This window comes from Sceloporus occidentalis, unplaced genomic scaffold (assembly GCF_023333645.1).
Source record: "Sceloporus occidentalis isolate IW3139 unplaced genomic scaffold, rSceOcc1.0.p SCAF_9, whole genome shotgun sequence".
Taxonomy (NCBI): domain Eukaryota; kingdom Metazoa; phylum Chordata; class Lepidosauria; order Squamata; family Phrynosomatidae; genus Sceloporus; species Sceloporus occidentalis.
The window spans coordinates 49329309-49354188 of NW_028316989.1; the positions used below are offsets into that span (position 1 = coordinate 49329309).

Here is a 24880-nt window from a genome sequence, read left to right on the forward strand (position 1 = left end):
GCAAAAAGCCTACTACTAAAAGTGCTTCCATGCTGCAGTTGCCTGAGTGGGCACCGATTCAGTGTATGGTTTTGGTGCAGCTTTCGGACTCTTAGTACGAATGCATCATTTAAAGAACATACCTCCAAAGTGACCTGAAGCAGCTTTATTTTGGCCTGTCTGTATGGGGCCATTGTTTTCTTTTGGACCATCTGACGGACTGGGGAAACTGGGGAGGTGGAATGGCCAGTGCCAGGCTTTTGTCCGACAGAGGCTGCCAACAGAAAAGGTGGGGAGATTTGTCTGGGAGAATGTCCTCCTCGTCTCAGCCGAGCAAAGAGTCTCCTCTGTCTGGGACTGGAATGAATAACACTAACTCCCTGTTTGCTCTGGTTTCCTTGCCAGGTATCTTGTCTTCTTGCAGATCAAGAGAGACCTCTATCATGGCCGCCTCCTGTGCAAGACGTCTGACGCTGCTCTCTTAGCTGCCTATATCCTTCAGGGTAAACTTGCTTTTCAGAGTAACTCCTGCAGTTGCACTGTTTCAGTCCCATGCCTTGCATGTTGAGGGTGAGAGCAGCGGAGGACCCTGGTTCCAGACTGTTCTGGCTTCCAAATTAGTCTGATGCTACCCATCTTATGCCAGCTGGACACAGCCTTTCTGCCATTCAGTGGGCAGCCAGGCCCAAATAAGCTGTCAGTAGCTTGCCAACTTAAACCAATGGCCATCCTCTGCCATCCTCCAATGGTCAAAGTGTTGGAACAGAACAGGAATGGCTTAAATTGACTTTGGGGTTTTTGGAGAAGAGTTATGCCCTAAAGCCTTGTTTGAGGGTGTCACTTCTCCTCTCTGTCCTGGCATCTTGGAGCGCCAGCCAAGAAAGAGGAAAGCTGTGGCTTATGCTGGGGCCAAGCAGAGCAATTTGGAGTCCTAGCCAGCCTCTTACTCACAGCCATGCCATCATGGCTGATTTCTCTCTCTCTCACGCACAATATTTCTCTTCTTTCAGCGGAGATTGGTGACTATGACCCCGGGAAGCACCCTGAGGGTTACAGCTCCAAGTTCCAGTTTTTCCCCAAACATTCAGAAAAGCTGGAAAGGAAGATTGCAGAGATCCACAAAATTGAGCTCAGGTGAGTGCTGCCTTTGTGTTTGGCCTCCAGCCTTAGACGCTGTGGAGGGCTTCCTGCATAAATGTGGTGTCGGAGTGTGTTCATTTAAGCAGCCATGCTTATGCCCATTTCTCTCTCTTCCAGTGGCCAGACACCAGCAATGTCAGAACTAAACTTTCTGAGGAAAGCCCAGACCTTGGAGACGTATGGCGTTGACCCACATCCGTGCAAGGTAGGCAACAACAGCAGCTGTGCTTCAGAAAGTCTTTCTTCGCTTTTAAAAAAGTAAAACCTATTAAAGCAATAGCTAGGCCACTCTTGAGCCAAAATAGCTTCCACAGTAGCTTATATGAGATAAACAAAACCAAAACCCATTGTTGCTAGAGAGCAAGCATCCTTTGGGGCATCGGCAGGTTTTATCATCGTTTGTAGTATGCCTTTAGCCACTGGCTATTGAGTTCAGACAGAATCAGAAGCTCAGTGGGTCAGGGTCTTTCCCTGCCCAGAGATGGAATGCCTTCATTGCCAACGTTGTCTCCCTTAACAAGGGGCTCTGGCTGTGTTGCAGGATGTGTCGGGGAACGCAGCCTTCCTGGCCTTCACCCCCTTTGGGTTTGTCGTCCTGCAAGGGAACAAGCGAGTCCACTTCATCAAATGGTGAGTCCTCTCCTGACCACGGAGTCACTAGACTTGACACGTCGGGTGGGTTGGGGGCTGTATCACTCCTCCTCAGGTCCCCTTTTGGTGCAAGGAAGGAGGCAGGGACAGAGTGACCCTGGGGCAAGAGCCTGGCTTCCACCCCAGACCAGCTTGGCCATTCTCCCTTGCTCTGCTCTCTGGTCACTTTGTGCTTACAGCAAAATAGCAGACGTCAGCAAGGAGAGAAGGGACAGGCCTCCATTTTCCTTGCTGCTGCTCCACCTCCAACCTTTTCCCTCCATTAAAGCAACCCAGCTCCAGAGCCTTTCTTGGCTCCTAACTCATGCCTCCTTTGAGGGAGCAGGGCCTTCCCAAAGACCTCTAGCTGAAGTCCCTACCAAGTGCCGTCCCTACTTTGCGTCGGAAGAGAATCCTGGGGGACCTCAGGGGCTGAGAGAGGACCTGCAAGGACTCCCCAGAGTACTTGCCGGAAGAGCATTCAGTTCTTTCTTATAGGATGGTCACGGATATTATATACTATAGGATGGTGTGTGTGCATGGATGCCAACACAGTGGACTTCCGTTGCCAAGCCTAAGTATTCAGTGAGCATCCCAGGAGTCTCATTGATGGCTGTTTTGCTCATAAACTGAGGTGCCTAGAGGAGGTTTTGCTTACATCTAGATACCATTTTCCTCTAAGAACAACTAAGGTGGGTGTGCAATAAATAAAACCACAGGCAAAAAGCACTCAAAAAGAGTAAAACCACAATAAAGCCACATCGGTCAGGAGCTGTTGAGAGAAGTCACTTGGACCTAGAAGTCACCCTTTTGACCGTTAACGGATAGCAGAATTGTCCCAAGCGGATGCAACCTTCTCCTCCCGACCATTTTCCTAAAAGTGATGCAAGGAAACACAATGCATGGGTCCTTGCCCACCTTTCCAAAGGCAGGAGAGAGTACACCTTTCCTCCGGTCTGGCTGGAGACTTTGCCCCTCTTTGGGGCAATGTTTCATCGGTCGCTTGTCTCCCTCCTTCCCTTCCTTGTTCCCCGAAAAGGAAAAGCCGGGGGCTGTGATCTGGTCCGTCCTGCGATGGTCAGTTAGCGTCACTTCTCTTGCTTTGTATTGTATCCCGTTGTTGATGTACCCCAGTTTCCTGTTTGCCTTTTTTACTGCAGCCACACACTGGGCTGATGGCTCCAAGGATTTTTCTGCAAAAACCCCTAACCCCTTTTCCTGGTCAGTACGCTGCATGACTGTTCCATGTACTTTGTACTCTCGGTATTGAGTTTGTTGCCCCCCCTTCCTTCCCCGAGCGTATTCTTTTTGTGCATCTGTCTGCATTGAACGGCGTTATCGTCTGTGTTATTGGCACAGTCACCTACAAGACCCCTCTTTTCGGCCCCGCTCCCGACGTGGCTGCATTGTGGCTCATTCCTTTGCTGCTGTCTCCTGACTTCGGCCTCATCAGCTAACCGTGGTTCTCTTACATTTGGGACTCTCATCCAGATAGACCCCTGGGTTATATAGGCAAAGATGGCGAGGCGGGTCTGGCGCTTTCTCTCTGGGTGGATGTCATACAAACGCTGGGATTCCTCTCCCATCTCAGCCGCTGGGTTTGAGACGGGGCTCCTCTTCTCTCACATTACACTTTGGATGAACTGCAAGTGGGGACTTCGAAACTCAGCCATCCTTTAGAGCATTTTGTTTCTCAACTTTTGTGTTTCATGCAAAACAGTTGGGTTTAAATTTCTGCATCTTGCCAGAAGCTATTCCATGCATTTGTAATGGTGTGTGGCAGACGATGCGCTCCGTTGGCTCTGTTTACAGAAGGGCTTCTTTCTTGTGCCCTTGTAGGAATGAAGTGGCAAAACTGAAATTCGAAGGCAAGACGTTCTATTTATACGTAAGTCAGAAAGAGGTGAGTGCCTTCTGCTGAACGGCCCAGGAACCATCTTTGCCTCTCCTCCAAAAAGAGAGATATTTAGTACCTGTGCTTTAACTTGGATCCGTTTCTGCCTAAAACCTTTCCCAAAACACAACATAAACACATCTGAGCTAATGAAGGCATTGCCCGATTTGGGCTGGCTGGTCCAAAGCTACATGAGGAGTTCAGTCCTCACAAGGCTGGACAAATGCTGTCTGAGCCAGAAGGGCTAAGTCAGAAGCATGTTTCAGGTCCAGTTGGAAATGCAGAGTTCACTTTGGACATTTTTTTTCTGGGAAGGCAAAAGCTTTGGTGGAATAAGCCCCCCAAACAGCCTTACAAGCCCACACTGCCCAGATACAAATGGCCCTTGCGCTTCTGGAGTCCCAGTGCTATCTTTGCTGGACAGCCACCAGGCTTAGCTCCTGTGACGCTGCTTGCTGAGTAGCCTGGATTTTAAATAAGGAAATCCATCCACCCAGAGCCCTGTGAGAAAACAAATTGGTCTGGAATCCTTAACTTCAGACGAGAAGCTGTAAGAGCATTTGCATTTAAATCTAGGTTAGCCATCATGCTGTGTGTGAACCAAACTTGCGAACTGACTTTGTGTCTTTTTCTGGGTAGGAGAAGAAAATTGTTCTGACGTATTTTGCTCCAACTCCTGAAGCCTGCAAGCACCTCTGGAAATGCGGGATTGAGAACCAAGCCTTCTATAAGTAAGCATTAAGATAAATACTCTCAAAATGTATGCTGTCCTCAGGCGGGTATAATTCACAGCAGCCAATGCTGATGCAAGGCAGGCCCTGGCTGGGAAGGCTTGCTGAGAATCTGGATTCCTCCCTCTTTCCACTGCAAGAACAGAACAGAACCCAGAAAAGACACTGGAGGAAAGGAAGCGCCCTGAGAGACTCCCATCTTTAGGTGCACTGCAGCCTATAGATCAGTGGTTCCCCAACTGTGCCAAATGCACCAAATGGCATTTTATCCACATCCCCATACCTTCTGGCAGCCTCACAAGGATGGGGTTCAGACCCAGGATCACTAGTAGCCCCCATCCCTTTCGCTCATTACAAAGGCTGAAGAAGTTTGAAGGCAGTTATGAAGAGGTATTTCAGGGGACCGGCTTTGGCTACCCCCAAAATGCCATGGTTGGGTATCTCCACATGGTTTTCTTTATAAATTAGCTGTTTCTGTTCATGTTTCTTTTAATCATTGAGCTGCAAGAAAAGCAGCTCCTGAATTGCTGTACCAATCTTCTATATCTTTTCTGGATGAATAACAAGGACAGTAAATAGTCTTTTGCTCACACAAAATATAGCTGCATCAGAATGTGGAGCATCAGAAGCAAATAGAACTGTTGGTTACATCTGTCTTATGTCAGCATTACCCTCAAACAGACAGATGTAACCAACAGTTCTATTTGTTCCTGATGCTCTATTATAGAGAATCCATGCCTTACCTAAGTGTAATGATTGCAATGATTCTAAATTCAATATGTAGCTGCAAAAGATGGAAAAGTCCTAGCTGTAAGTCCTCATCCTCCCAGTAAGAACTGGTGCCTCCAGCAGCTACTAACAGGAGTCCAGTGAAATGCCGGTGCTTCCCATCCTCTGCCTCTGGACCAGAGAAGTCAGTTGCAAATCTGGGCAGAAAGCCCACTCCCCAAAAGATGACCTCAAATCCATAATCAATGCACTTAAACCTAAAAGGATGTGCATAGCTAATGCCAGTGTCCTGTTCCTGTTGCATTTGGGAATGAAGACGTTCCCAGGCGGAGACCGTCCTTGCCAGTGGTCACTGCAAAGGCCTTGCGCCCCCAGGACAGGCTGGACACTGAGGAAGGTTGCAGCAGCCACCGCCTTGGCCTTGCGTCCAGTGTGTTTTGCACTCTCTTTCTGGGTCTTTTGCCAACATCTGCCCCTCTTGTTTCAGACTAGAAAAGTCCAGCCAAGTTCGCACAGTGTCCAGCAGCAACTTATTTTTCAAAGGGAGTCGGTTCCGATACAGGTAAATAATGACTGTAAGTCGCAGTTACTGGAGATATCATTGGACCCAGCCTCAGGATGGTCTGAAGAGCAAGGCTGTGTTAGGTTTAGCTGTATTCGCCTAAGGGAGATTTCAGTTTTTTTGTTGCTGTTTGCTGTCAAGCTGACTGATTTAAAGTGGCCTTTTGGATAAAAGGCCCTGAAGAACCTCAGTCATCAGCAGCCCTGCTCCTGTCTTTCGAACTCAGGGCAGTCATGGCTTGCTTCACCTGAGTCTGTCCACCCTCTTTTCCTACTGCTTTCCTCTTTCAGGACATGATTAGCTTTTCCACCGAGTGATGTTTTCTTCTTTTTAAAAACGTTTAATGAACTGCAAAGGTAAAACACCAAATAGCATGTTTCAAGTATCAGTTTTCAAGATACAAGAAGCAGAGCGTAATCTTTGAATCGCCATCTGTCTAATAAACCGAGTCTTTCCTAGTAATAACATCACCCCGCAGTCATGTCTTCTTTGGATATGTCCAAATTACGATCACCTCGGTTAGGTCACTTAGGCTTCTAGGGAGAATTCATGCTTTCCTCTTGGACTCATGATTTATTTCAAGGGAAGGCTGTTAGAGATAGTCCTATTATCAAAATGCTGCGTCCCTTTCATTTTCTAGTGAAGTGTTAGTCAAATAGTTAGCTCCGTCAGGCAGAGCTAGGATGATGGATGGAGCATATTTTTAACAAGCCCAGGAGTCGCCTGCCAAGAGATCTGTGGGTACCACTAGGCTTGAAAGAAACATTATATCTGCAAAGTGACTGAGGCTGGTGAGGGAGGGAGCTGTTTTTGTTTCTGGTGCCTCCCAAATTAGATTTTTGTAAAAAGAAGCAAACATGGTTGGATTGATCTACATGCCAAGTGTCTTGGGGTAGGAAGGTCTGTCCTATCCTTGTCAGCTTTTCTGTTCCTCAATCGTTTTCAGTGGCCGCGTTGCAAAGGAAGTGATGGAATCGAGCGCCAAGATCAAGAGGGAACCTCCAGAAATACACAGGTGAGGCTCCACACGCAGCGTCCGGGTCAAACAAGGGCCTCTGCTGTGAGGAGGGAACTCTGAGATGGGCCTTTCAGTACTGTTCAATTGGCCATCGGATGCAAAATGAAACAGGGGCCCATTTGCTATTGGTACACCTGAGCCTTCTGCAGGCAGAGAAGACTTGGAGCATTGCCTTTCTAGTGCCACTGTCCTCTGTGCTTCTTTTCCCGTAGGGCTGGACTGGTTCCTAGCCGCAGCTGTCCTTCCATTACTCATGGGCCACGGCTAAGCAGCGTCCCCAGAACCCGAAGGAGAGCTGTGCACATCTCCATCATGGAAGGTGAGACACATGGGACACGGCAGCAGCTTCTTCCCCCTTCACAGACTTCTGCCCAGATTGTCTGTCTTACAAAGACTCCCCACACACATAACGTCAAAGGGTCTCGCAGAGTGTGGGGCAAGGTGTGTTATATCTCCGGTGCTCACTCTCAGAGAGCCGCTCTCTTAAAAGAGGAATTTGAGTCCGTTTTGCAGAACTAGGAGCTTTCCTGACTCAGATGAGCAGGAACTGTCCCAAGGGAGAGACAGGCTGGCCAACTGCGTGCCAAATTCTTGCACTCCTCTGTCATGTAGGTTGCACACTCACACTTTCTTCAGCCTTTGCTCTTACATCCCGGCCATCTTTGTTCTCTGCTGAACCTGTTCCAGGTTAGCTGCCCCCTCCTGTAAAAGTTGGGCAGAGGTTACTTGTGTGCTTTTTCTCACAACTCTGCCGTAGCTCTCCCAGCATGTGGAATCACTGGTGTGAATCTATTTTAGCTGCCCTGCATGCCTCCTTAACCTCTTCTTGCCATCAGATTCCCTCTCACGTCAATCCATCCATCCCCTCTGGTATCCTCCTCCAGGCTCACGAAGAAGCCCCTTTGTATCTTGCTCATGGCTGCAAACCAGTAGCCTCCCAAAAGTCCCAGGAGGAAGTTCTGCTCAGGCCTCTGCTCCTCGCTGCCCTTCTTTGGCTTTTCCCGCTTGAAGTGGGAAGACTCAAATTCCTAAAGTACAGAAATGGGTCTCAGCCAAGTGACATAAGGAAAAGCCCTTGTCACCAACAGAGATTTTTTACCAACTCCACTAGAGAAATCACAAAGTGTAGAGCAGGATATATGAGACACCATGAGTGCTCCCAGTGGAATAACTCACATTCAGATGTGGCCCACCAGAATACGATTTTTCTAGTCTCAGTTTATACCAACAAGATTGTCCTGTTTTTTGTGACATGCAGAACTTTGCAAAGGCTAAGTGACCAATGTGCAGCTACTCTGTGCACGTGCTTCACGGGGGCCTTCTCTTTCTCCAGGCCTGGAGTCCCTGCGGGACAGCGCCCACTCCACTCCGGTGCGGTCGGCTTCCCACGGCGATGCCTTCCTGCCGCACACGCGGTCCATCCGGGCCGAGAGCACGGAGCGCGTGACCATCATCTCGGACGAGATTTACAGCCCTTCGGACAGTGTGCTCCCGACGCCGGTGGCGGAGCACAGCCTGGAGCTGATGCTGCTCTCGCGGCAGATCAACGGGGCGCCATGCAGCATCGAGGAGGAGAAGGAGTCGGAAGCCAACACGCCGACAGCGGCAGTGGCGGAGGCCGCGGAGCTGGGAGGGGAGCTCCGGGCCTTGTGCCCAGGGACCGGCCGCAGTGGCGGAGCGCAAGCAGAACAGGTGAATAAGTTTGTTTTAAGTGTCCTCCGTTTGCTCCTTGTGACCGTCGGGCTCCTCTTTGTTTTGCTCCTTCTCCTGATCGTCCTTACTGAGTCTGACCTTGACATTGCCTTTTTCCGTGATATTCGCCAGACCCCCGAATTTGAACAGTTCCATTATCAATACTTTTGTCCCCTCAGGCGATGGTTTGCCTGCAAAATCCGCTCCGTGTTCAGCCTGCTCATTGACACCTGAAGGCAGGACTCCTCCTAGTATCTAGCCAGGTGGATTGTGGAAGATCCCTGCTACTACCCGTTCCCAGAAAATAATGGGAAACATCGCAGCACCATCGGCACATAAAACTAAGTCCTCTTCCTCCTCCTCCTCCTCTTCCTTTCATGACTCAAAGTACACTGCAACCTAGGAGAGTTGTTTCCAAGCAGAAGAAAGGGAGATAGACTCATGCCAGATCCAAACACACCCACCATTTCTTTACAGGTCTCCTTCCCGGACGTTCCCACAACAGGTCTGCTTTCCAACTTTTAAATTGTTCTGCACTCTTCTTCAAGCTTCGTTTCAGCTTTCATAGAGGTGTTCCCTTCAAAAACTTCAAGCGAAGAGAGTTTTATTTTATTACTATTGTTACTGCATTGCCTCCAGCTGGGACACTACTAGTTCAAGAAGATAGCTATTACTTTATGCAGGAGCTTTTGTAATGGTGCTACTGAGTTGTAATTTTAATATTATGGTATTATTATTATTATTATTTTATTAAAACTGCCACTGTGCATAGCACAAATGACTTAAACACAGTCATTTGGAAATCTGGTGATTTGCTATCCTTCCCCCATCCTTCTCTTGGTTTAATTTGGCACGCAAGTGGGGAAGGAATAGGGACTTGGCACAGAGCAACAACCGCCCAGCATTTCCATTTATTTTCAAGCAATAGGCAAGCATGAGACGGAGTCGCCAGTTGGTTGTAAATCTGTCTTTCCTCTTCGCATGGAAACCAGCGACTCCGAGACCCCATCCCTTTTTCTTTTCTCTGTGAAATTCAGCCTCCTACTATTAGGATTCCAGATGCAAAACTCTTCTTGGTTCCATCCCCAAGTAACACAACCATTAGCACCCAGGCTGTGTAAAGATCTGTCATTGATTTATATTTGACCAAGCCTCGCTGTATATGTAGTAGCGATCGTCTGGATTTCTTTTGGAAGACAATTTGCCTCAGAAAGCTGTGCTGTTTTTCTACTACAAAAGAACTTGTTTCAACCTATATTTTAAGAACAAAATGCTATTTTGTTATTTTTTTAACTTTATGAATTGAGTAACTTATGGGGTGGTTGCAAAGCGGTGGGAAAGGAAAAGACGGTGAATATGCTTTTTTAGAGCGGCCTTTGGGCGTCCTGCTAACCCATTTATAAATTGTGCGGGGAAGAAAACAGTTCTCTTGTGCCATTTAAAATGAAACGGGGAAGAGGAACTGTAGGAGTTGAGAGGCAATACTGAAACGGGAACAAGTTTAACACAATCTGACCGACACTGTCTCCAAACTAAGGGAGTTCAGAAAGACCCTCCTTTTCTCTTGTGATGTGGTTCATATTACCTAAGAGTCTGCCCAGGAGCGGCTCGTTCGTAAAGGGAGCAATAAAAAGGGTGAGGAAGGACAGTGCCAGGCGCGCAGGGCAAGAGGATGAAACCAGACTGGCCAGCGTTTTATTTCATCTCAGGGAGAGATTTCAAGTCATCTGGGAATCTAATCAGAAATATTTCTAGAGGCTGGTTTCATGCCCTTGTCTCTGACCATGCTACTAAAATTTCAGCATGCGCACATGCCCTCCGGGTTCACGCAGGACTGAAGCACTGCCAGGACGGAAGGGTGCGGAGGGGGCATGTCGGTCTCAAGCGCTGATTTCCTTTCCGGGTTCAGTTACTCTGCCCTCAGTCGGCCATGTACCGTTTGGGAAAAAAAGAGCACAATAACCAATATTAGCAATACAGCTGAGTATTGGCAAAGAACGAACTGCTACGCTCAGACTGGGGAGTGTGTGGCATGTATACACATGCGCACATGTATGTGTACCTTAGGAAGGATTCTGTGACATTTGCACACACGCTGGAAGTGCTTACAGGTGTCTCAACGGCATTAACTGCAACTGCCAGACAGTAAAATCATTAAGTCAAGAGATTTTTTTGGCTTTCACTTTAACTTTTACAGGTTAACATTAAACTTCTGAATGCCTGCCAGAAGATTAAGGGATAGGTTTTACAAGGACATACACTGTTTTATGCAACACAGCGACAAAGTTAAACTTCTAGTGTAGTGTTCCTACCTCAGTCTGTAGTAAACGATGCTTCTATGCAGTGAGTGAAAAGTCTTAATTTAATATCCTCCATCCCAGGTAACGATGCAGTACTTCATGTTTTAATTGTTGGTGTTGTTGACCATGGCTACAAACCTGCCCCCATCCTATTTGTAACCATTTTGTACAATAAACATCTTTCCTTTGGGAAAAGAGGGACCTATATCAATGCTGACAATGGTGGCAAATCGGTTTCAGACTGTGGTTGACCTTTTAGGTACCCGGCCTGACCCTGGAGGACGTCCTCCGAGGTGCCCGGCCCGTGTCCCAAGCCTCTCAGTGGCCAGCTCCCTGCTTTGGCCAAACGGCGTTTCCCGTCTGGCCAGCCCAGCGGGGAAAGCGGGTTCCCTATTTTGCCCCATACTGTTCGTCATGTTTCACTACTCAGTTGTTCCAGGTCTTCTTTGTATAAACTGTGGTGATTTTCATAGGTTGCTGTATCAGAGGAAACAAACTCGTAATAAGGACTCGTAGAAGGTAAATTACCTGAAAATGTGAACTTTAGTTTTCTTAATATAGGTGTTAACCTTTCATGTGCCAAATGCTATATGTTACATCCCCCCCCTCAAAACAATGTACCTTTTTCTACATATTCAACCTGTAGTTAGTACAAAATCATTGGTGCCATATTAAAGTATTTTTAAATTTAAATAAATATTTAATTATGATGAAAAAATATCCTTTGTGGAGCAAATTGAATGAAGGGGGTGACGGGAAGCGGCCACCGAGATGTTTGCAAACACTGAAAGGCTTTTATTTCAAACTGTTTCAGAAACTGCTTTTACAAACTGAAACACAGGCACTTTTGTTACGACATGACATGAATCTGCACAGCTTTTAAGGTGTTTGCTGCACGTACTTTACACAGGACAATACACAGTCCAACAATAAAACCCGTTTTCCTACTTTAAGGTGCCATCTGGCTTCCCAGCCCATTTCCCTTCTGGCCACTCACTCATGAGCTTTATCAACACATTGCTTATGATCACATGGATGCTAAGTAAGTCCATGCTTTATATCTGCTCTTGAAACACAACAAAAACTCTTCTTGCATCTCAGAATACTGACACATGCAATTAACATCTGCATTAGGCTGAAACACTCCCACCTGGAAACCCTCTTACTCAAGGCTTGCAACCACTGCAAAACCCAAAGGTTTTTTAAACTATTTCGCAGTGTCAGTTGCTTGTAACTTTGGGGAAGGCCACTGAGCATTCAGCCACCACAGTAAGTATTTTAAAAGGCACTGTTTTGGCATCTCCTAAACAGAGTTTTGACCCCCCATGTATGGTGTGAATGTGAAGCTTTGCCTTGTTCATCCATCTCCTAAAACCTTGGCTTAAGACTCTGTAGAGCAAGGCCTGAGCATCACAATGAACAAATGGCAAACAGGAGGCCCACAGTTTGTTCAGCCGCTCACCTTTGTGGCTGGACAGACCAGGAAGAATAAACATGCGTGATGCTCATAAACAATAAGCCAGCATTCTTCCTGGCCTGCCCCCAACAGCCCTGGCTTGTCATCCTATCGATGTAGGCCTTGTCCCCACAGATGAAAATCCACTCCATTTTAAGATCTGCAACTGAAGACATTTTTTCTGCACTGACCTGAGACAAAACGAAAGCTCTAACAAACACTTTGTGAAAAGCAAGCCGGACTCTTTTGCTCTTGGTGCAAGAGCCGGCATTCTCTTAGCCCTGTAAAAACAGCCAGCTCCTTTCAATCTTTGAAAACATGGAGGCGGCCACTGGAATTGCCGCCCGCCAAAATGTACCTGGTTGGGTGCCAGGCATTGATGGAACACACAGAGCCAAGATAGTCTTCACTGAGGAAGTCACGCACCAACTCTCCCGTTGCGTGGAAGGCCTGGATTTGTCTTGGTCGGGACATGCTCCCCACCACAAAGCAATCGTCCCTTTTGGGGTCCCATACAGCTCTGAATCTGGTCAGCCACCGTCCCGTGTTGTTGTTATGCCTATTCAGGAAAGGACAACAGTGTGTTCGCAGACTGAGACTCTTCCTATTTGCTCAACTATTCAGCTATGGCAGTAAACCAGCCTATCAGTCTCAACTACAGGAAATCCACTGAGTTTAACACACTATGGGAAGACCAAGTATAGGGATCACATTGATCCACTGGGTCCTATTAAATCAATATGACTTAGGCCACTGTCTCTTGTTCACTAAGTTTGGCAATCACTTCTACCCAACTCATATTTTACCAGCCCAGAAGAAGTGTTTTATTTACTCACTTGATAGTTCTGAGAGTAGGAGCGAAAGATGATAAGCATTTGGTCCCAAAGATCCTAGAACAGAAGCACAAAAAAGAAAACAATAAGACCAAAGAGCAAAACTTAGATTTAGCCCAAGAACCAGAAGAGTGGCACAGACATCCGGTCTGAGGAGGAAACGAACAGGTCTTCCTGCTCCTAAGCTTGCAACTGCTGCTTTAGAGGGAAAGGGCTCAGGTACGTAACCTTTTCTAAAATGGACAGCTAGCAGACAGACCTGTCTCCAACATGGGGCCATTCCCATGTCATTTAAAGATCGGGATGGTGACCTTAAAGATCTGGCTGGATTATTACTCTCCAAGGAGAACACCGCCACCCTTCCTATGGGAAAAATATGGACTGGGACAACTGGAAAGCTTATGGCCCAGACTGGGGTAGGTTTTCCCATCTCCTGTATATCCTGGCCTCCATGCAGGGAGCTTCATTTGCATCAAAAGGAGCTGAAAGTCTCTGCTACTACCAGAGGCACCTCTTGGATCATACCAGATTCATTAATTGGGATGATCTGAACATTTCTCTTGTGAAAATAAGGTGTGTATATATTATGGCTTCTTTTGGAAGGACAAAAGAGAGACTAAGTCTGAACCCACACCATCCCACTGCAAAGCAACAACAACAACACCTAACTGGCCTCACTGTTATCATCCTTAACACTAGATCCTGACAGACCAAACACAGAGTGCTTCATAGTTTGCCAAAATCTGCTTCTAAAGCCATTCTGTTGACATCCAGTTTTCTATCTTGTAACAGCAAACTATGCAAGTTAATTTTGTCTTGGGGAAACAAAAGAGACTTTAGCAGAAGTTGAAATGTTCCCAGCCTGCTACTCTCCTCCGGCCAAACACCTACCTTAGTTTATCATCCGCACAAGTCGTCAGCACTCTGTTTCCAGTAATGGGAGAGAAGTAAGCAGAAGCAACACTCTTTGTGTGCCCTGTAAGCGAAACCACAGGCTTGCTCCCACTCTTCTTCAGGTGCCGCACATCATAAATGCCAACACTCCTGCAACACAAAGGCAAGCACTGGCCTTAAGAGTATTCCCTTTCTTCACTAATCTGTAAAACATCTTATTTTCTCCCATCAAACTCTGTGTTCAAGACTTCCTCTCTCCCCTCCTGGAAAGCCCAGTTTTCTGAGATCATGTCTGCCATGAGGACCTAGTCTGGAGGGAAAGTTGGTGTATAAATAAGGGGAGGGAGATATGGGAAAGGGGCTGGCTTACACATGCCCAATCTTTGGCTCTGCTGCCCCATCAACTAGTGTGCTGCCCAAGTGGGAACTAATGCAACCCTGGCAAGGCTACACACTTCCATTAGTAGCAGTAGTAGCATCCCGCTTTTTTCAGAAAACCAAGACTCAAAGCAGCTAAGGACCAAATTCATAGGACTTGCCACCACTTCAAGGACTGCCTACACCAGGGGTAGGCAACCCTTCTGAGCCGGGGGCCGGGTCGCTGTCCCTCAGACAACTGGGGGGCCAAAGCCAAAAAGTAATTTTTTAAAAATTAAATAAATAAATAAAGCGGGACAAATGTAGGACAAAAGTTTCAAATGGAGGGCACTTTTAAAATGAAAAATGGACGACACGCGAAAAAATTTGCTGATTTTTAAAAAAAGTTAAGATAAATGCATGTTTCTGAGGCTTCTATAGACAGTTGCCCCTCCGTGCCCCTCGCACGAGACGCCAAAGGCCCCAGCGGCAATCGGTGGCAGGACCAGGCTGGGGCCGGTCCCAAGGCCTTGCTGGGCCGCATCTGGCCCGCGGGCCGCAGGTTGCCTACCCCTGGCCTACACCAATATGGCTCTGCCTTGGTGTTAAGAATATAAAACAGAAGTAGTGGCAAAGTTCCTTTTCTCTGCTGTTAAAACACGTAAGATTATGACCCAAACTAAATGAACAGCCTTATCTTTTATATTTCGAATACCCAAACAAATATCCATTTTGGCCATGTGTTTTATGGCTTAGTATTATCTAATGCATCTGTGAGTGCTTCTGTATATATACAAATGTACATATTACGAGTACGTCATGAATATCTGTTCTATAGCCCCATTTTAATAAGCTTTATATGTTTTATGCGTTTTATACACACTTTGTTGTCTTATGGCCTGTTGGCTGAAATAAAGATTATTCTTCTTATTATGTTAAGAACAGTCCCCCAAGCCGTTTCTAACTCCTTGCCCCCAGTAAGGGCCCTTTCTGGGTTGGTCCCAGTGCTGTGGGGCTCCATCCCACAAACATGGCCTTGATCTCGCAAAATGAGCTCTTAATCCATCACTTATTAGAACACTGTCATTTAGTACGTGCAGGTTCTAGAAACTGCGGTGAGATGTCTTACTGCTGCTGATTCATTATGTGCTCTTCTCCTCCTCCATTTTTAAGCTGACCTATACAGTTTTTAAAAGTGCTGCCATTAGTTAAATTGTCATTTTTTTATAACTGCATTTTAAACCTTGCTGCTCCCTTGTAAGAGTTATGCTTTAACAGGTAGCCTATAAATACAAGCATGAATAAAATGAAATGAAATAAAGACATGACACTCTCCCTGTATTCTATCAACTAAAAATTATCAACACCAATACTGTTGGCTTAAAGCTGCCTTAAAACCCTGGACCTTGATGTCTCCCAGCTCTGGTCCCAAAAGGAGGCCCCTGTCCATTGCGCTACTTCCAGCTTTGTGTTTCTAGTGCCCCAAAGGAGCAGCTGTGGCACAATTTGCAGCCTACCTTGCTCCAGCACTAACGAAATACTGTCTGTCAACTGGATGAACATGGACGGTCCTCGTCGTTGAATTAAGGTCAGCAGAGAGCTCTGAGGAACTCCCGGGCGTCCTCCGGTCCACTACAGCCACCTTCCCATCCCACATTCCCACTATCAAGGTAGAGGCTTCGCTGTCCAGGAAGTCAAACGAGGAAAGACTGCACTCCTCATTTCTGTATACCTAGGAATGAGAAAGAGGTTTAATTTAGGCCATGCCTAACACATAAAGCCTAGTCTGAATTTATCTGAAAGCAGTGGCGTAAACCCAGCATTCATAGTATGCCTGTATTAACTTTCCATCGTATGTTTCAGTTCCACCCTGTTTGCAATACGTAGTTCTGTGCCATTCCACCTGTCCCATGTGCTCTGACTGACGGGGGCTCACTGTGGGGTCTCTGGTGGAAAATATGATCTTCCTATCACCTGCAACTCACTTCAAACCAAATAACCTGGAGATGCCAGGGACTGAACTCAAGACCATTCATAGGTAGAGCAAGGGTCCTAACAAAAATGCAGAGTCCCTTCTGAGGCAGACACAGACCTCCAACGAAGAAAGGAGGAACAACTGCCCTCCTTCTCTTTTACCCCCATCTTGGAAAAAGCAGCTACAAGGCGGCAGATGGGTGGAAGGATCTATAGCAAACTCCACTTGGTGTGATGGAACCCTACTACCCTACAAAATATAATGACCAACTTTAGAGTCTCTGGGGGGAAGGTGCCTCATATACCTAAACAGACTCTTCGACTGGTTTATCATCTACATTCTCTTACTTTCTTTGCTTTAAGGACAATTTATCAGGCCTTGGAATGCCAGAAGGTACTCACCTCATCAAAGACTGCTCTGGTGAAGTCCCCATTTCTTAAAGTGCCATCATGGCTGAGGGAAAGAAGATGAGCTGGATTGAATGGGGAAAAATACATGCAGCTGACGGGTTGGCTGTGGATTGCGAAGGCATGTACTCCATCTTCTCCTGAAGTGGAGTCCTAAAAACACCAAAGATACAGTACACAACATGCTAGGTTTCCTTCCATGCCATAGACTCACCCTCCATCCACCAAAAGGCCAGAGGATAAAACCCAACCATATAAATAAAGTTTAATAATAATAATAACAATAATAATAATAACAATAATAACCAAGTTTTGGAATAGGAATTAACCTCTGAGTTAAGAGAAACGTAAAGCTACAGAGAGATGGATGAAGAACCAAGGCAGAGGAGGGGAAAATATCACCCACTTTCCTGTTTATAACACTGGAGGTGGTTTGTTGTGTGCCCTTATGCCGTTTCTGACTTATTCCATCCTTAAAGCAAACCTATCGTGGGTTTTTCATGGCAAGATTTCTTCCAAGGAGGTTTGCCACAATGGCTGTGGCTTCCTCAGAGGCTGAGAGAAAGAGCAATCTGCCCAAAGTCACCCGGTGGGTTTCCAGGGCTGAGAAGTGCTTTGAAAGTTGGCTGCTCAGAGTCCTAATCCAACACATTGGCTCCCTGGAAATGGTTTACAATCACAATACTACACAGCAAAGAAACAGAGGAAAACAGCTTATGTATCTGCTATTGACAACAAAGAGGAAACAGCGTCAGTTAAAAGGTATCAGCTTCAGCAACAAACAGATTTAGCATCATCACCTGCTGTTCATAATGCTAAATCTGTTTGTTGCTGAAGTTCAAAGTTGTATGCTGTTCCTTTCTTTGGATACCTTTTAACTGATGCCATTTCTTTATTGTTAACAATAAACACATAGGCAGTTTTTACATATAGCCCATTGCAAAATAGTGATGACTGATGGCCAAGCTTGGCTGAGACAGTTTCCTGAGGCTGATGAAAACCATTTGCTTTAGGTATGAATGACCAAGGCAACCTTAGCCCCACACAGAGCAAACCTGTTCCGCAGAAGTATTAAAGCATCCCACAAGCATTTCAAGTGAGGACTCAAACTGGGAAGAAGCCAGACCAACAAAGCTGTTTCTTCCACAAACACACACAAACTCCTTTTCTAGAAAACGCATCAGCTCTTTGCCCAGTGAGTGAGCGCAAGGCAGGGCAAACGGGGCAAGGAGGAGGCCTATAACATCATCCAAACTTCACACCAGGGTTGTGATTCATGTTTTTCAGCTAATGACCCCTCTGAGGCATGCGCCGCGGCTAAAGCTGCCTCCTTTCTTCTCAAGTCTAAATAATGAAAGGGAAGCGTATGTTACTGAGATGTCTTAAAATATTTACATGTATTCCGCCAGGAATAATTTTCAAGTAAAGCTGGTGCTCCTTCAGGCATTTGGCTCTCAAACCACTTAAGGTTTTGAAGATGAAACACCAGCACACTGACCTGAGCCAGGAAGCAAACACAAAACCTACAAAGGCATTTCCAAACCGGTCAAAATTCTCTCAGCCGCATTCTGTAGCCAATGAGGCTTGCAAACCACCTTCCAAAGTCAGCGCATGGCTCTGTGGGAAACCGATGCCCGCATTCATGCCGAAGGTGGCAACAGATGTCAACAGCTTCAGACCGAGCTCCTAGCATGGCAGCTGGAAGATCCACAGGTGCCTTTCATCAGCTTTCTTTTGCAGAGATTAATTTCTTTTTGTTTTCTTTAAAATCACCCCACAAACGGTTTAACACCTGCCTTTAATGAGCTTTAATGACTGTTGTTAAAGGTGTTTTAAAAGTGCCTTACGAAATATTTTTGGAGGTAAAAGATGGAGATACAAATTCCATGAATAAGCACATATAAATAGTCTAGGAACTGTCTTGTTGTAGTTGGGATTAGGGCACTGGAAGCCAGGCTCTGAACCTTGGCCAGTCACACTCTCTCAGCCTCAGAGGAAGACAAGCAGGGCAAACCCCTTCTGGACAAACATTGCCAATAAAGCCCATGATAGGTTTACCCCAGGGGCACCATAAGTCTGAAACAACTTGAAGACACACAACAACAGAAATAGTCAAGCTGGATATGAAGGTCTGCAGCCCCCTTTTTGGACAGTGTCTGTGAAAGAAAGGGCTTTCACCTGTATCTCCTTCCAAAGTGCCAGAGATCCGCGCTGGGGGCTTCTTTGGGGGATCGTGCCCACTCCCCAAGCCCCAAACCAAACCCTTCTTGAAATAATTTTCTACACAAAATACTCTTTCCCTTCCCTCCCAAATGCACTCCAATAGTCTTGGGGAACAATTCCCCCCCATCCCCTCGTTCTTTCTTTCTTTCTTTCTTTCCAACAGGAAAAGACCAGATGGTCATTCCTGGGTGGTTTTCTTTGTTAGAAAAAAGGAGGCATGGGGGGCAAGAAGAAAGCCAGGGAGGGGGAAGGCTGCCCTTTCCCCTGATCCAGCCACAGACTCCAACCAAAAACGCATAGCTGGGCCATTTCTACCTCCTGACCACTCTGTACATCTTAATGGCAACGTTCCTATACCTCTGGCCTGTTCCCATTGGTACATTTCCTAAAGTGTCCCTCCTTCCTCCCTCAGATCAACCAGGAGACACGCAGAACACGATCTCAAAGGCAACAGAGGGGGAAGCTTCTTACCAAATCCCAGAGACCGACTTGCCCCCACTTGTCTCCAGCTGCCACCAAAGTCCTGCTTTCGGACGGATGGACTGCCACCGAGTAAATCCGGCTTCTGACCACTTTTGCCACCGCGTCTCCACCAAGGACCATTCTGTGCAGATTAACCTCATAGCTAAGCCAAAACAGATATCACATTAGTTGTCACAAAAATAAAAAAGCATTTTAAAAAGAAGGAAGATAAAACTTTTTCCAGTTTACCTTTCCAAGCCACAAGGCGCCTTTTCTGTCTTCTTTGGCTCCACCTGCATCATTGGGACGCAAAAGGGACTTTAGCCACACTTGCAGCAAATGGTAAACACTGCCTGGAAATAAAGCCACTGAGCAATAGCCTTACCTGGCTTATTTTTGCCCACGTTTCCAGAAATCCTTCAGTCCGTTCAACTGTCTGCTCCTGATCTGCGGACACCATTGGGAGCGGTCCAGGGGGCAAACAGGGCTTTCAAGAGAGGAAAGAGCAGAGAGATTAGTGGCTCACTTTGCCTCTTGCCCACCCTCATGCTTAATGCTTTCACAGCCACACTCCTATGTATCTTGTCCACACCACACCATTCACGTGTGCAAGGGTAGGCCTGCAAGACTTCTCTGAAGCAACTAGGCACACGGTTCACATAGTACACATGGGGACAGTCCAGAATTCTTGCCACCACCCCCACACCCAAAGCCTTTGCAACGTCAAAAAGCACCAGACAACCTCACATTTCAACATGCAGAACTTTCAGTTGCTGCGCCCCTTCTCTCTCTTCACACTTATCCTCTTACATGTTCTTCAACCATTTCCAGGTGGGCTTGTGGCTCTGGCAAGGGAAGACCCGTGGGATCAACTCTCTGCAGGCGCATGGATCTTCGACAAGCCGTCTCAGTTTCTGCCTTTGAAGGCTTAACTCTACCGAGAAAACATCATTTCTCCTCTAAGACCTTACAGCGTTTCAAACCATCCTCCATCCCAGCACAGTTGATAGGCTGGAACATGGAGATGGTGTTGAGAATGTAGGTGCAGCCAAGTTCAGGTCTATAGACCAAGCCTCCCATTCCCCCAGTGACCAACTGGACGCCTTGACCGTTTCCCTCAGAGGAAAGCAAAGGAAGCCCCTTCTGAACAAATCTTGCCAACCACCATGAAAGGAGTTACAATAGGGTTGCCAACTTGAAGGCACACAAATATATATGTGTGTGTGTGTGTGTGTAAATTAATAGTTAATATTGCTTATATTTATATTGCATATATTATTGCACGTTGTTTAATTTTAACCTCTTATGGTTATATATGTGTGTGTGTGTGTATATATATATATAATATATCTGTATATTTATGTTTGTATTTTTTCACACATGCTTTTCTAGGGTTCTTAATCTGCATTGGGTTCTTAATAATTTGTGAGCCACCTGGAACCAGTACAGAATTGCAGCTGTATTGCTTATATCAGAAGACAAGGTTCTATGTACTGATTATAACAAAGCCGGTTAACAAAAAGGACAGTAAATGTTCCCATGGGCAGACATTGGTGAGTCCGGTTTTCAGCGGTGATTAGCCAAGTAGACTAAAACACCTTCACAACTTAGAGCAGGGAAAGCAAAGCAAAGTGCAGCTAAAATCTATAACCACAACGCAGAGGGAGCTTTACCTTTTCGTCCCACGGGTTTGTTCTTTGTTTACGATTCCACGAAGTCTTGCGGCTGACTTGAAACAGAAAAAGAGAGCTAGGTAAGATCTACCAACTCAGACACCTTCAGCATTAATTGCTCCTGCTTCACGTGTCCCAAATTCAAGCCAAAGTCAAACTTTAAGCCAGCGGTAGTTGTTCTCCTAATCCCATGACATCTCAGCAAACGTAAAGATGTTTGTAATTAAAGTGCAACAAAGCATTTGTCTGCCATCATTTGAGAAATCGAATCTCCTTCCTCACTCAGCAGATTGACAGACATGAGAGAGGAGACATACATTTACTAAACTTCATAGGCAATTTAAATTAGGAAAATAGCTGCCGTTTTTAACCGCCCGGAATGCGCCCAAAGCTCCCCATTTCAGTGCTTGGTCAGAGCACCACATCCTTCCCACTGTTTGCTTGTAGTTTCATGGCTGTTTCTCCCTGGTCCCATTATTTTCCATGCTTGATAACTGTTCCACTGTATTTCATTACTTCTGAACGTGTGATCTATTGAATGGGCCATTTGTGTGGAAGGATGAGGGCATTATGTCTTCAGACATCCCTGCGAAATCCTCCTCTGAATCAGGTTAAAGCATTCACTGTTTTTCTAAGAGCCAGGCAAAGACCTTTCGATTTAAGTGGCTTTATCCTCCAAAATAATTTGTATTTCTGGTGTGATTATTTCTTCTTTCAGAGCCACATTTATTACTATCAACTGCTGTTCTCTCGTTTCAGACTCTTTTGAAGCCTACAGAAATGTCCACTTTATTAAAAGGTTTTAAATAAATATATAAATAAAATATCTTACTGCATTATATATTGGCTCCAGAAGCATCAACGGATTTTAAAAATATCATTAGCCACTTATCAATATGACAATGGCCAAAATGAGCAGAATATGAAATATTGCTTAATAAATGATCATGTTTAACATCGACCACTTACGCACATGGCATTGCGCATGCTTAGCAGATAATCAATGGTCATGTTTCATGTTGTCCTGTTATGCACATGGCAGTGCCCACAATTAGCAGAACAACGTTAAACACTGGAAACCGTCCTTTTAAAAGATGCAGCTAACCTCAAACAATTTCAGAGAAGCAAAGAACTCTGCGTTTTCTGTGATGTTCTTCAGCCTCTTGCGTTCGTAAGCAGACAGCTCCGCCGATTCCTGCTCCTCCTGCAAGACACAAAGGCCACTGTCTGGTGAAGTGATCTGACAGAGCCAAAGGTTTTGAGCCGTGCCGCCTGTCAAGGAAACTGTGTCTGCGGTTTAGAAAGAACAAGCGGCAGACGCTTACCTCCTCCCTGCCGCTCTCGGGACCCCCGTCCTCATTCTCCGTCTCGCTCTGGATGGCGGAGGCGGCGGATGCTGCGTCAGAGGAGCGCTGTTCCTGCGGGGATGCCTTCGTGCCAGGCTCCTGAGATGTTTCCGGGTGGCTTTGGGAGCCTGGAGGAGGGTCGCAGGCTCTCTTGGCGCTTGGCTCTGGACTTGAAGGGCCTTCGGAGATGGAAAACTGCTCCAACAAACAACGCTTCTGGGACAAGTACCTCCGATAGTCTCCTCCGTTGCCGACAGAAACGGGCGTCAGATGGATCCTGACTTGCTTCAGCAGAGCCTTGCTTCTCAGATGCCCTTCTGTTGGAGGCGGCAGCCGCGGGTTTTCTTTGGGCGTTCTCTCCTGAGCGCATGTGTTTGGGAGGGAAGACGGTTATTCAAGGCCTGCCTGGCGCTGGGTGGCTGCTCAAACATGTTCTATAACCAACACTCACAAGTTACGTAAAGGAGGAACTGTCAACATCAGAATTGGGTCTTTGGAGGGCTGTGTCCCAATACAGACAGAGAGAGGGGGGTGGGGTTCTTTATTTGGGGGGGGGGCTACAAGAGAGTCCCAAAATCCAAGTCTGTGTTCAGAGGGGGATTCTGGGAGCTGCAGTCCAAAAAAGCACAATCCAAAGCACAGAGAGGGGAAAGGCTGGCAGGGCGGCAAGTCACACTCTCTCAGCCTCAGGGCAAAGGATTTAGCCACCATCTTAAACACCCCAGAGAGTGAAACAACACAATTAAACTGAATTAACATGAGATTATGGCTGTTCATAAGTGCTTTCCCACTTTCTCCTCCTCACAACAACCCTGCGAGGTGGGCCTGGCTCTGGGCCCGGAACAGACTCCAACTCCCAGAATTCCATCGCCTTTGAGCCAGAAAAGCGTTAAAGCGTTGTCAAACCGGGTTGTTTTCCCAGTGCGGATGCAGCCTGAGTCCCCCTCAGCAACATGGCGGCCCTCCTTCCTCCCTCCCTCCCTGGGCCCCTGAGGTAAACCACCACCTTCTCCTCCTCCTCCTCCTTGCCCGGGAGCAGCATCGGCGGCGCCTCGGTCTCCCTCCGGGGCTCCATGCTGCCGCCGCCGGCTTCTTCGTTCTCCTCCGGCTTCTTTGGCCCAATTTGGGTTCCAGCGGCGGAAGGCGGAGCGAAGGAAAAGGCGGGAAGGAAAGGGCTTAATCTGGCCTCTGAGGAGGAACGAGGCGGAAGAAGCCGCGCTTCCATCTCTTCATTAAAGACGGAGACGGAGGGGGCAAAACGGCGGCCCTGAGGCTGGAATGAAGGGCCCTGAGAGCCCGGCCTCTGAGGGGAACCGAAGGGGAAGCAGCCGCGACGACGCTTTCAGGCCCAGCGCCTTCCGCGCCATTTTGATGTGCTTTTAAAAAGCAGGCTTTATGGTTCAAAACACACTGAATAATAATAACAACAACAACACGCTCCTCCCTCCCTCCATGTTTGTGGCTTTGGTTAATATGTCCTCTCTAGGAATATCTAGGTCCTCCTGCAGGGCAACTCTATGGTCAACTTTCACCATAGAGTTGCACTGAAAGCCCTCGAGATTATTCCTAGAGAGGATGCTCCACTAGGCCTTGGTAGCTCCTTCAGTGCAACTCTATGGTTAGTGTCTCATTGACCACAGAGTTGCCCCGGAGGACCTAGAGATTCCTAGAGAGGCATCCTCTCAGGTAAAAACCGTCTCTTTGTGATTTGCGTTCCCCCCACATTCAGGGGGGCCTTGTGCCCCTGGCCCTGGCCAATATGGGGGGGGGGGGGCAAGCGTAGTTTTGACACTGCTTTTAGCTGCCCAGTTAAAAAGGCTCAGGGGATCCTGGGAATTGTAGTTTGTTGTGTGCCAGTGACAGAGAAGGCAAAGTGTCTTCTCACAAAACTGCACTTCCCAGGATTCCCTAGCATACAGAGACTGCGCTATAGGCACTATAGTGGTCACTATGGGTGACCACTGCAAAATGGAGGACGTTCAAGGGAAGAGGAGGATGTGACCAAACATGAGCTAAAAACACTCATGCTTCTGAGCCATGCTCAAAACGGAGGGCATTTTGGGGTTCCTCCTGGACAGAAGGTTGGACTGGAGGTCATGTCCTGGAAAAGGAGGACCTCTGGATTCTCCAAAGAGGCCTCTGGGGCTCAGACCTGCAAAAGCTCCTGCTCCGTTTTGAGTCTCAAAGGTGCTTCAAGGCCCCTTTTGCAGACTGGCTTTCTAGCCTTGTTTATTCTATTGTATATTTATCTAGTTATTCCACTTCTGTGCCGTCTTTCTCCCAAAAAAGGGACCCAAGGCGTCTCAAAACACAAAACATTATCAAACATCACAATACATTTTTAAAAGACTTACACAGCTGTGCCCCATCTTCTTTCCTCTTCTCTGTCCTCTTTGTCCTCCATTCAGTTCAAAGGGCAAAAGTTTGCTCTGCAAACCCTTAACTGGGGCCATAGGGAGAGGAAAGCAAAAAGCCAACCGCTGCAGCCCTTCCTCTTGCTGGCCTGTCTGTGGCCATCTTGACCACCAATGTCCAGCTTCCACCTGTGAACGGTCAGCAGGTGTGCTAGCTCTCCAGGG

The 24880-nt window shown here is 46.9% G+C and overlaps 2 protein-coding genes across 7 annotated transcripts in view; one reads left to right on the plus strand and one right to left on the minus strand.

The window, feature by feature from the left end:
- The window catches only part of FRMD5 (FERM domain containing 5), a 74147-nt gene extending 62754 nt beyond the window's left edge, over nucleotides 1-11393 (plus strand). For 4 of the 5 annotated variants that reach the window (XM_089539380.1, XM_089539381.1, XM_089539385.1 and 1 more), the window contains 10 exons: nucleotides 385-482; nucleotides 990-1113; nucleotides 1237-1324; nucleotides 1661-1749; nucleotides 3589-3652; nucleotides 4283-4374; nucleotides 5591-5665; nucleotides 6612-6680; nucleotides 6896-7002; nucleotides 8017-11393. In XM_089539380.1, coding sequence (XP_089395506.1) covers nucleotides 385-482; nucleotides 990-1113; nucleotides 1237-1324; nucleotides 1661-1749; nucleotides 3589-3652; nucleotides 4283-4374; nucleotides 5591-5665; nucleotides 6612-6680; nucleotides 6896-7002; nucleotides 8017-8609 — 1399 coding nt within the window. In that variant the 3' untranslated portion in view covers nucleotides 8610-11393. The remainder of the gene's footprint in view (nucleotides 1-384; nucleotides 483-989; nucleotides 1114-1236; nucleotides 1325-1660; nucleotides 1750-3588; nucleotides 3653-4282; nucleotides 4375-5590; nucleotides 5666-6611; nucleotides 6681-6895; nucleotides 7003-8016) is intronic. The other variant, XM_089539382.1, reaches the window with a different exon arrangement.
- Nucleotides 11394-11490: 97 nt separating this feature from the next.
- Nucleotides 11491-24680, minus strand: WDR76 (WD repeat domain 76). 2 transcript variants are annotated; one of them, XM_089539379.1, is made up of 13 exons: nucleotides 24656-24680; nucleotides 22281-22661; nucleotides 22061-22159; nucleotides 20956-21011; nucleotides 20093-20216; nucleotides 19668-19769; nucleotides 19532-19575; nucleotides 19292-19445; nucleotides 16592-16750; nucleotides 15733-15947; nucleotides 13856-14008; nucleotides 12968-13021; nucleotides 11491-12690 (listed from the first exon to the last, which is right to left on the minus strand). In XM_089539379.1, the coding sequence occupies exons 1-13, from the start codon at nucleotides 24668-24670 to the stop codon at nucleotides 12435-12437; spliced, it is 1812 nt and encodes a 603-aa protein (XP_089395505.1). In that variant the 5' UTR covers nucleotides 24671-24680; the 3' UTR covers nucleotides 11491-12434. The 2 variants fall into 2 exon arrangements, with proteins under 2 accessions (XP_089395505.1, XP_089395504.1); XM_089539378.1 differs by lacking the exon at nucleotides 24656-24680 and adding an exon at nucleotides 23308-23581.
- Between the last annotated feature and the right edge of the window lie 200 nt (nucleotides 24681-24880).

What these genes read in the sequence shown, in the direction of transcription:
- WDR76 (XM_089539378.1), bottom strand. Translation starts at nt 23,526, where the DNA reads ATGGAAGCGCGGCTTCTTCCGCCTCGTTCCTCCTCAGAGGCCAGATTA. An exon ending in CTTCTCTGAAATTGTTTGAG is followed by an intron (nt 21,012 to 22,060) that starts GTTAGCTGCATC and finishes TTCTGTTTCAAG; the next exon opens with TCAGCCGCAAGACTTCGTGG. An exon ending in CCAGAGCAGTCTTTGATGAG is followed by an intron (nt 15,948 to 16,591) that starts GTGAGTACCTTC and finishes TCTCATTCCTAG; the next exon opens with GTATACAGAAATGAGGAGTG.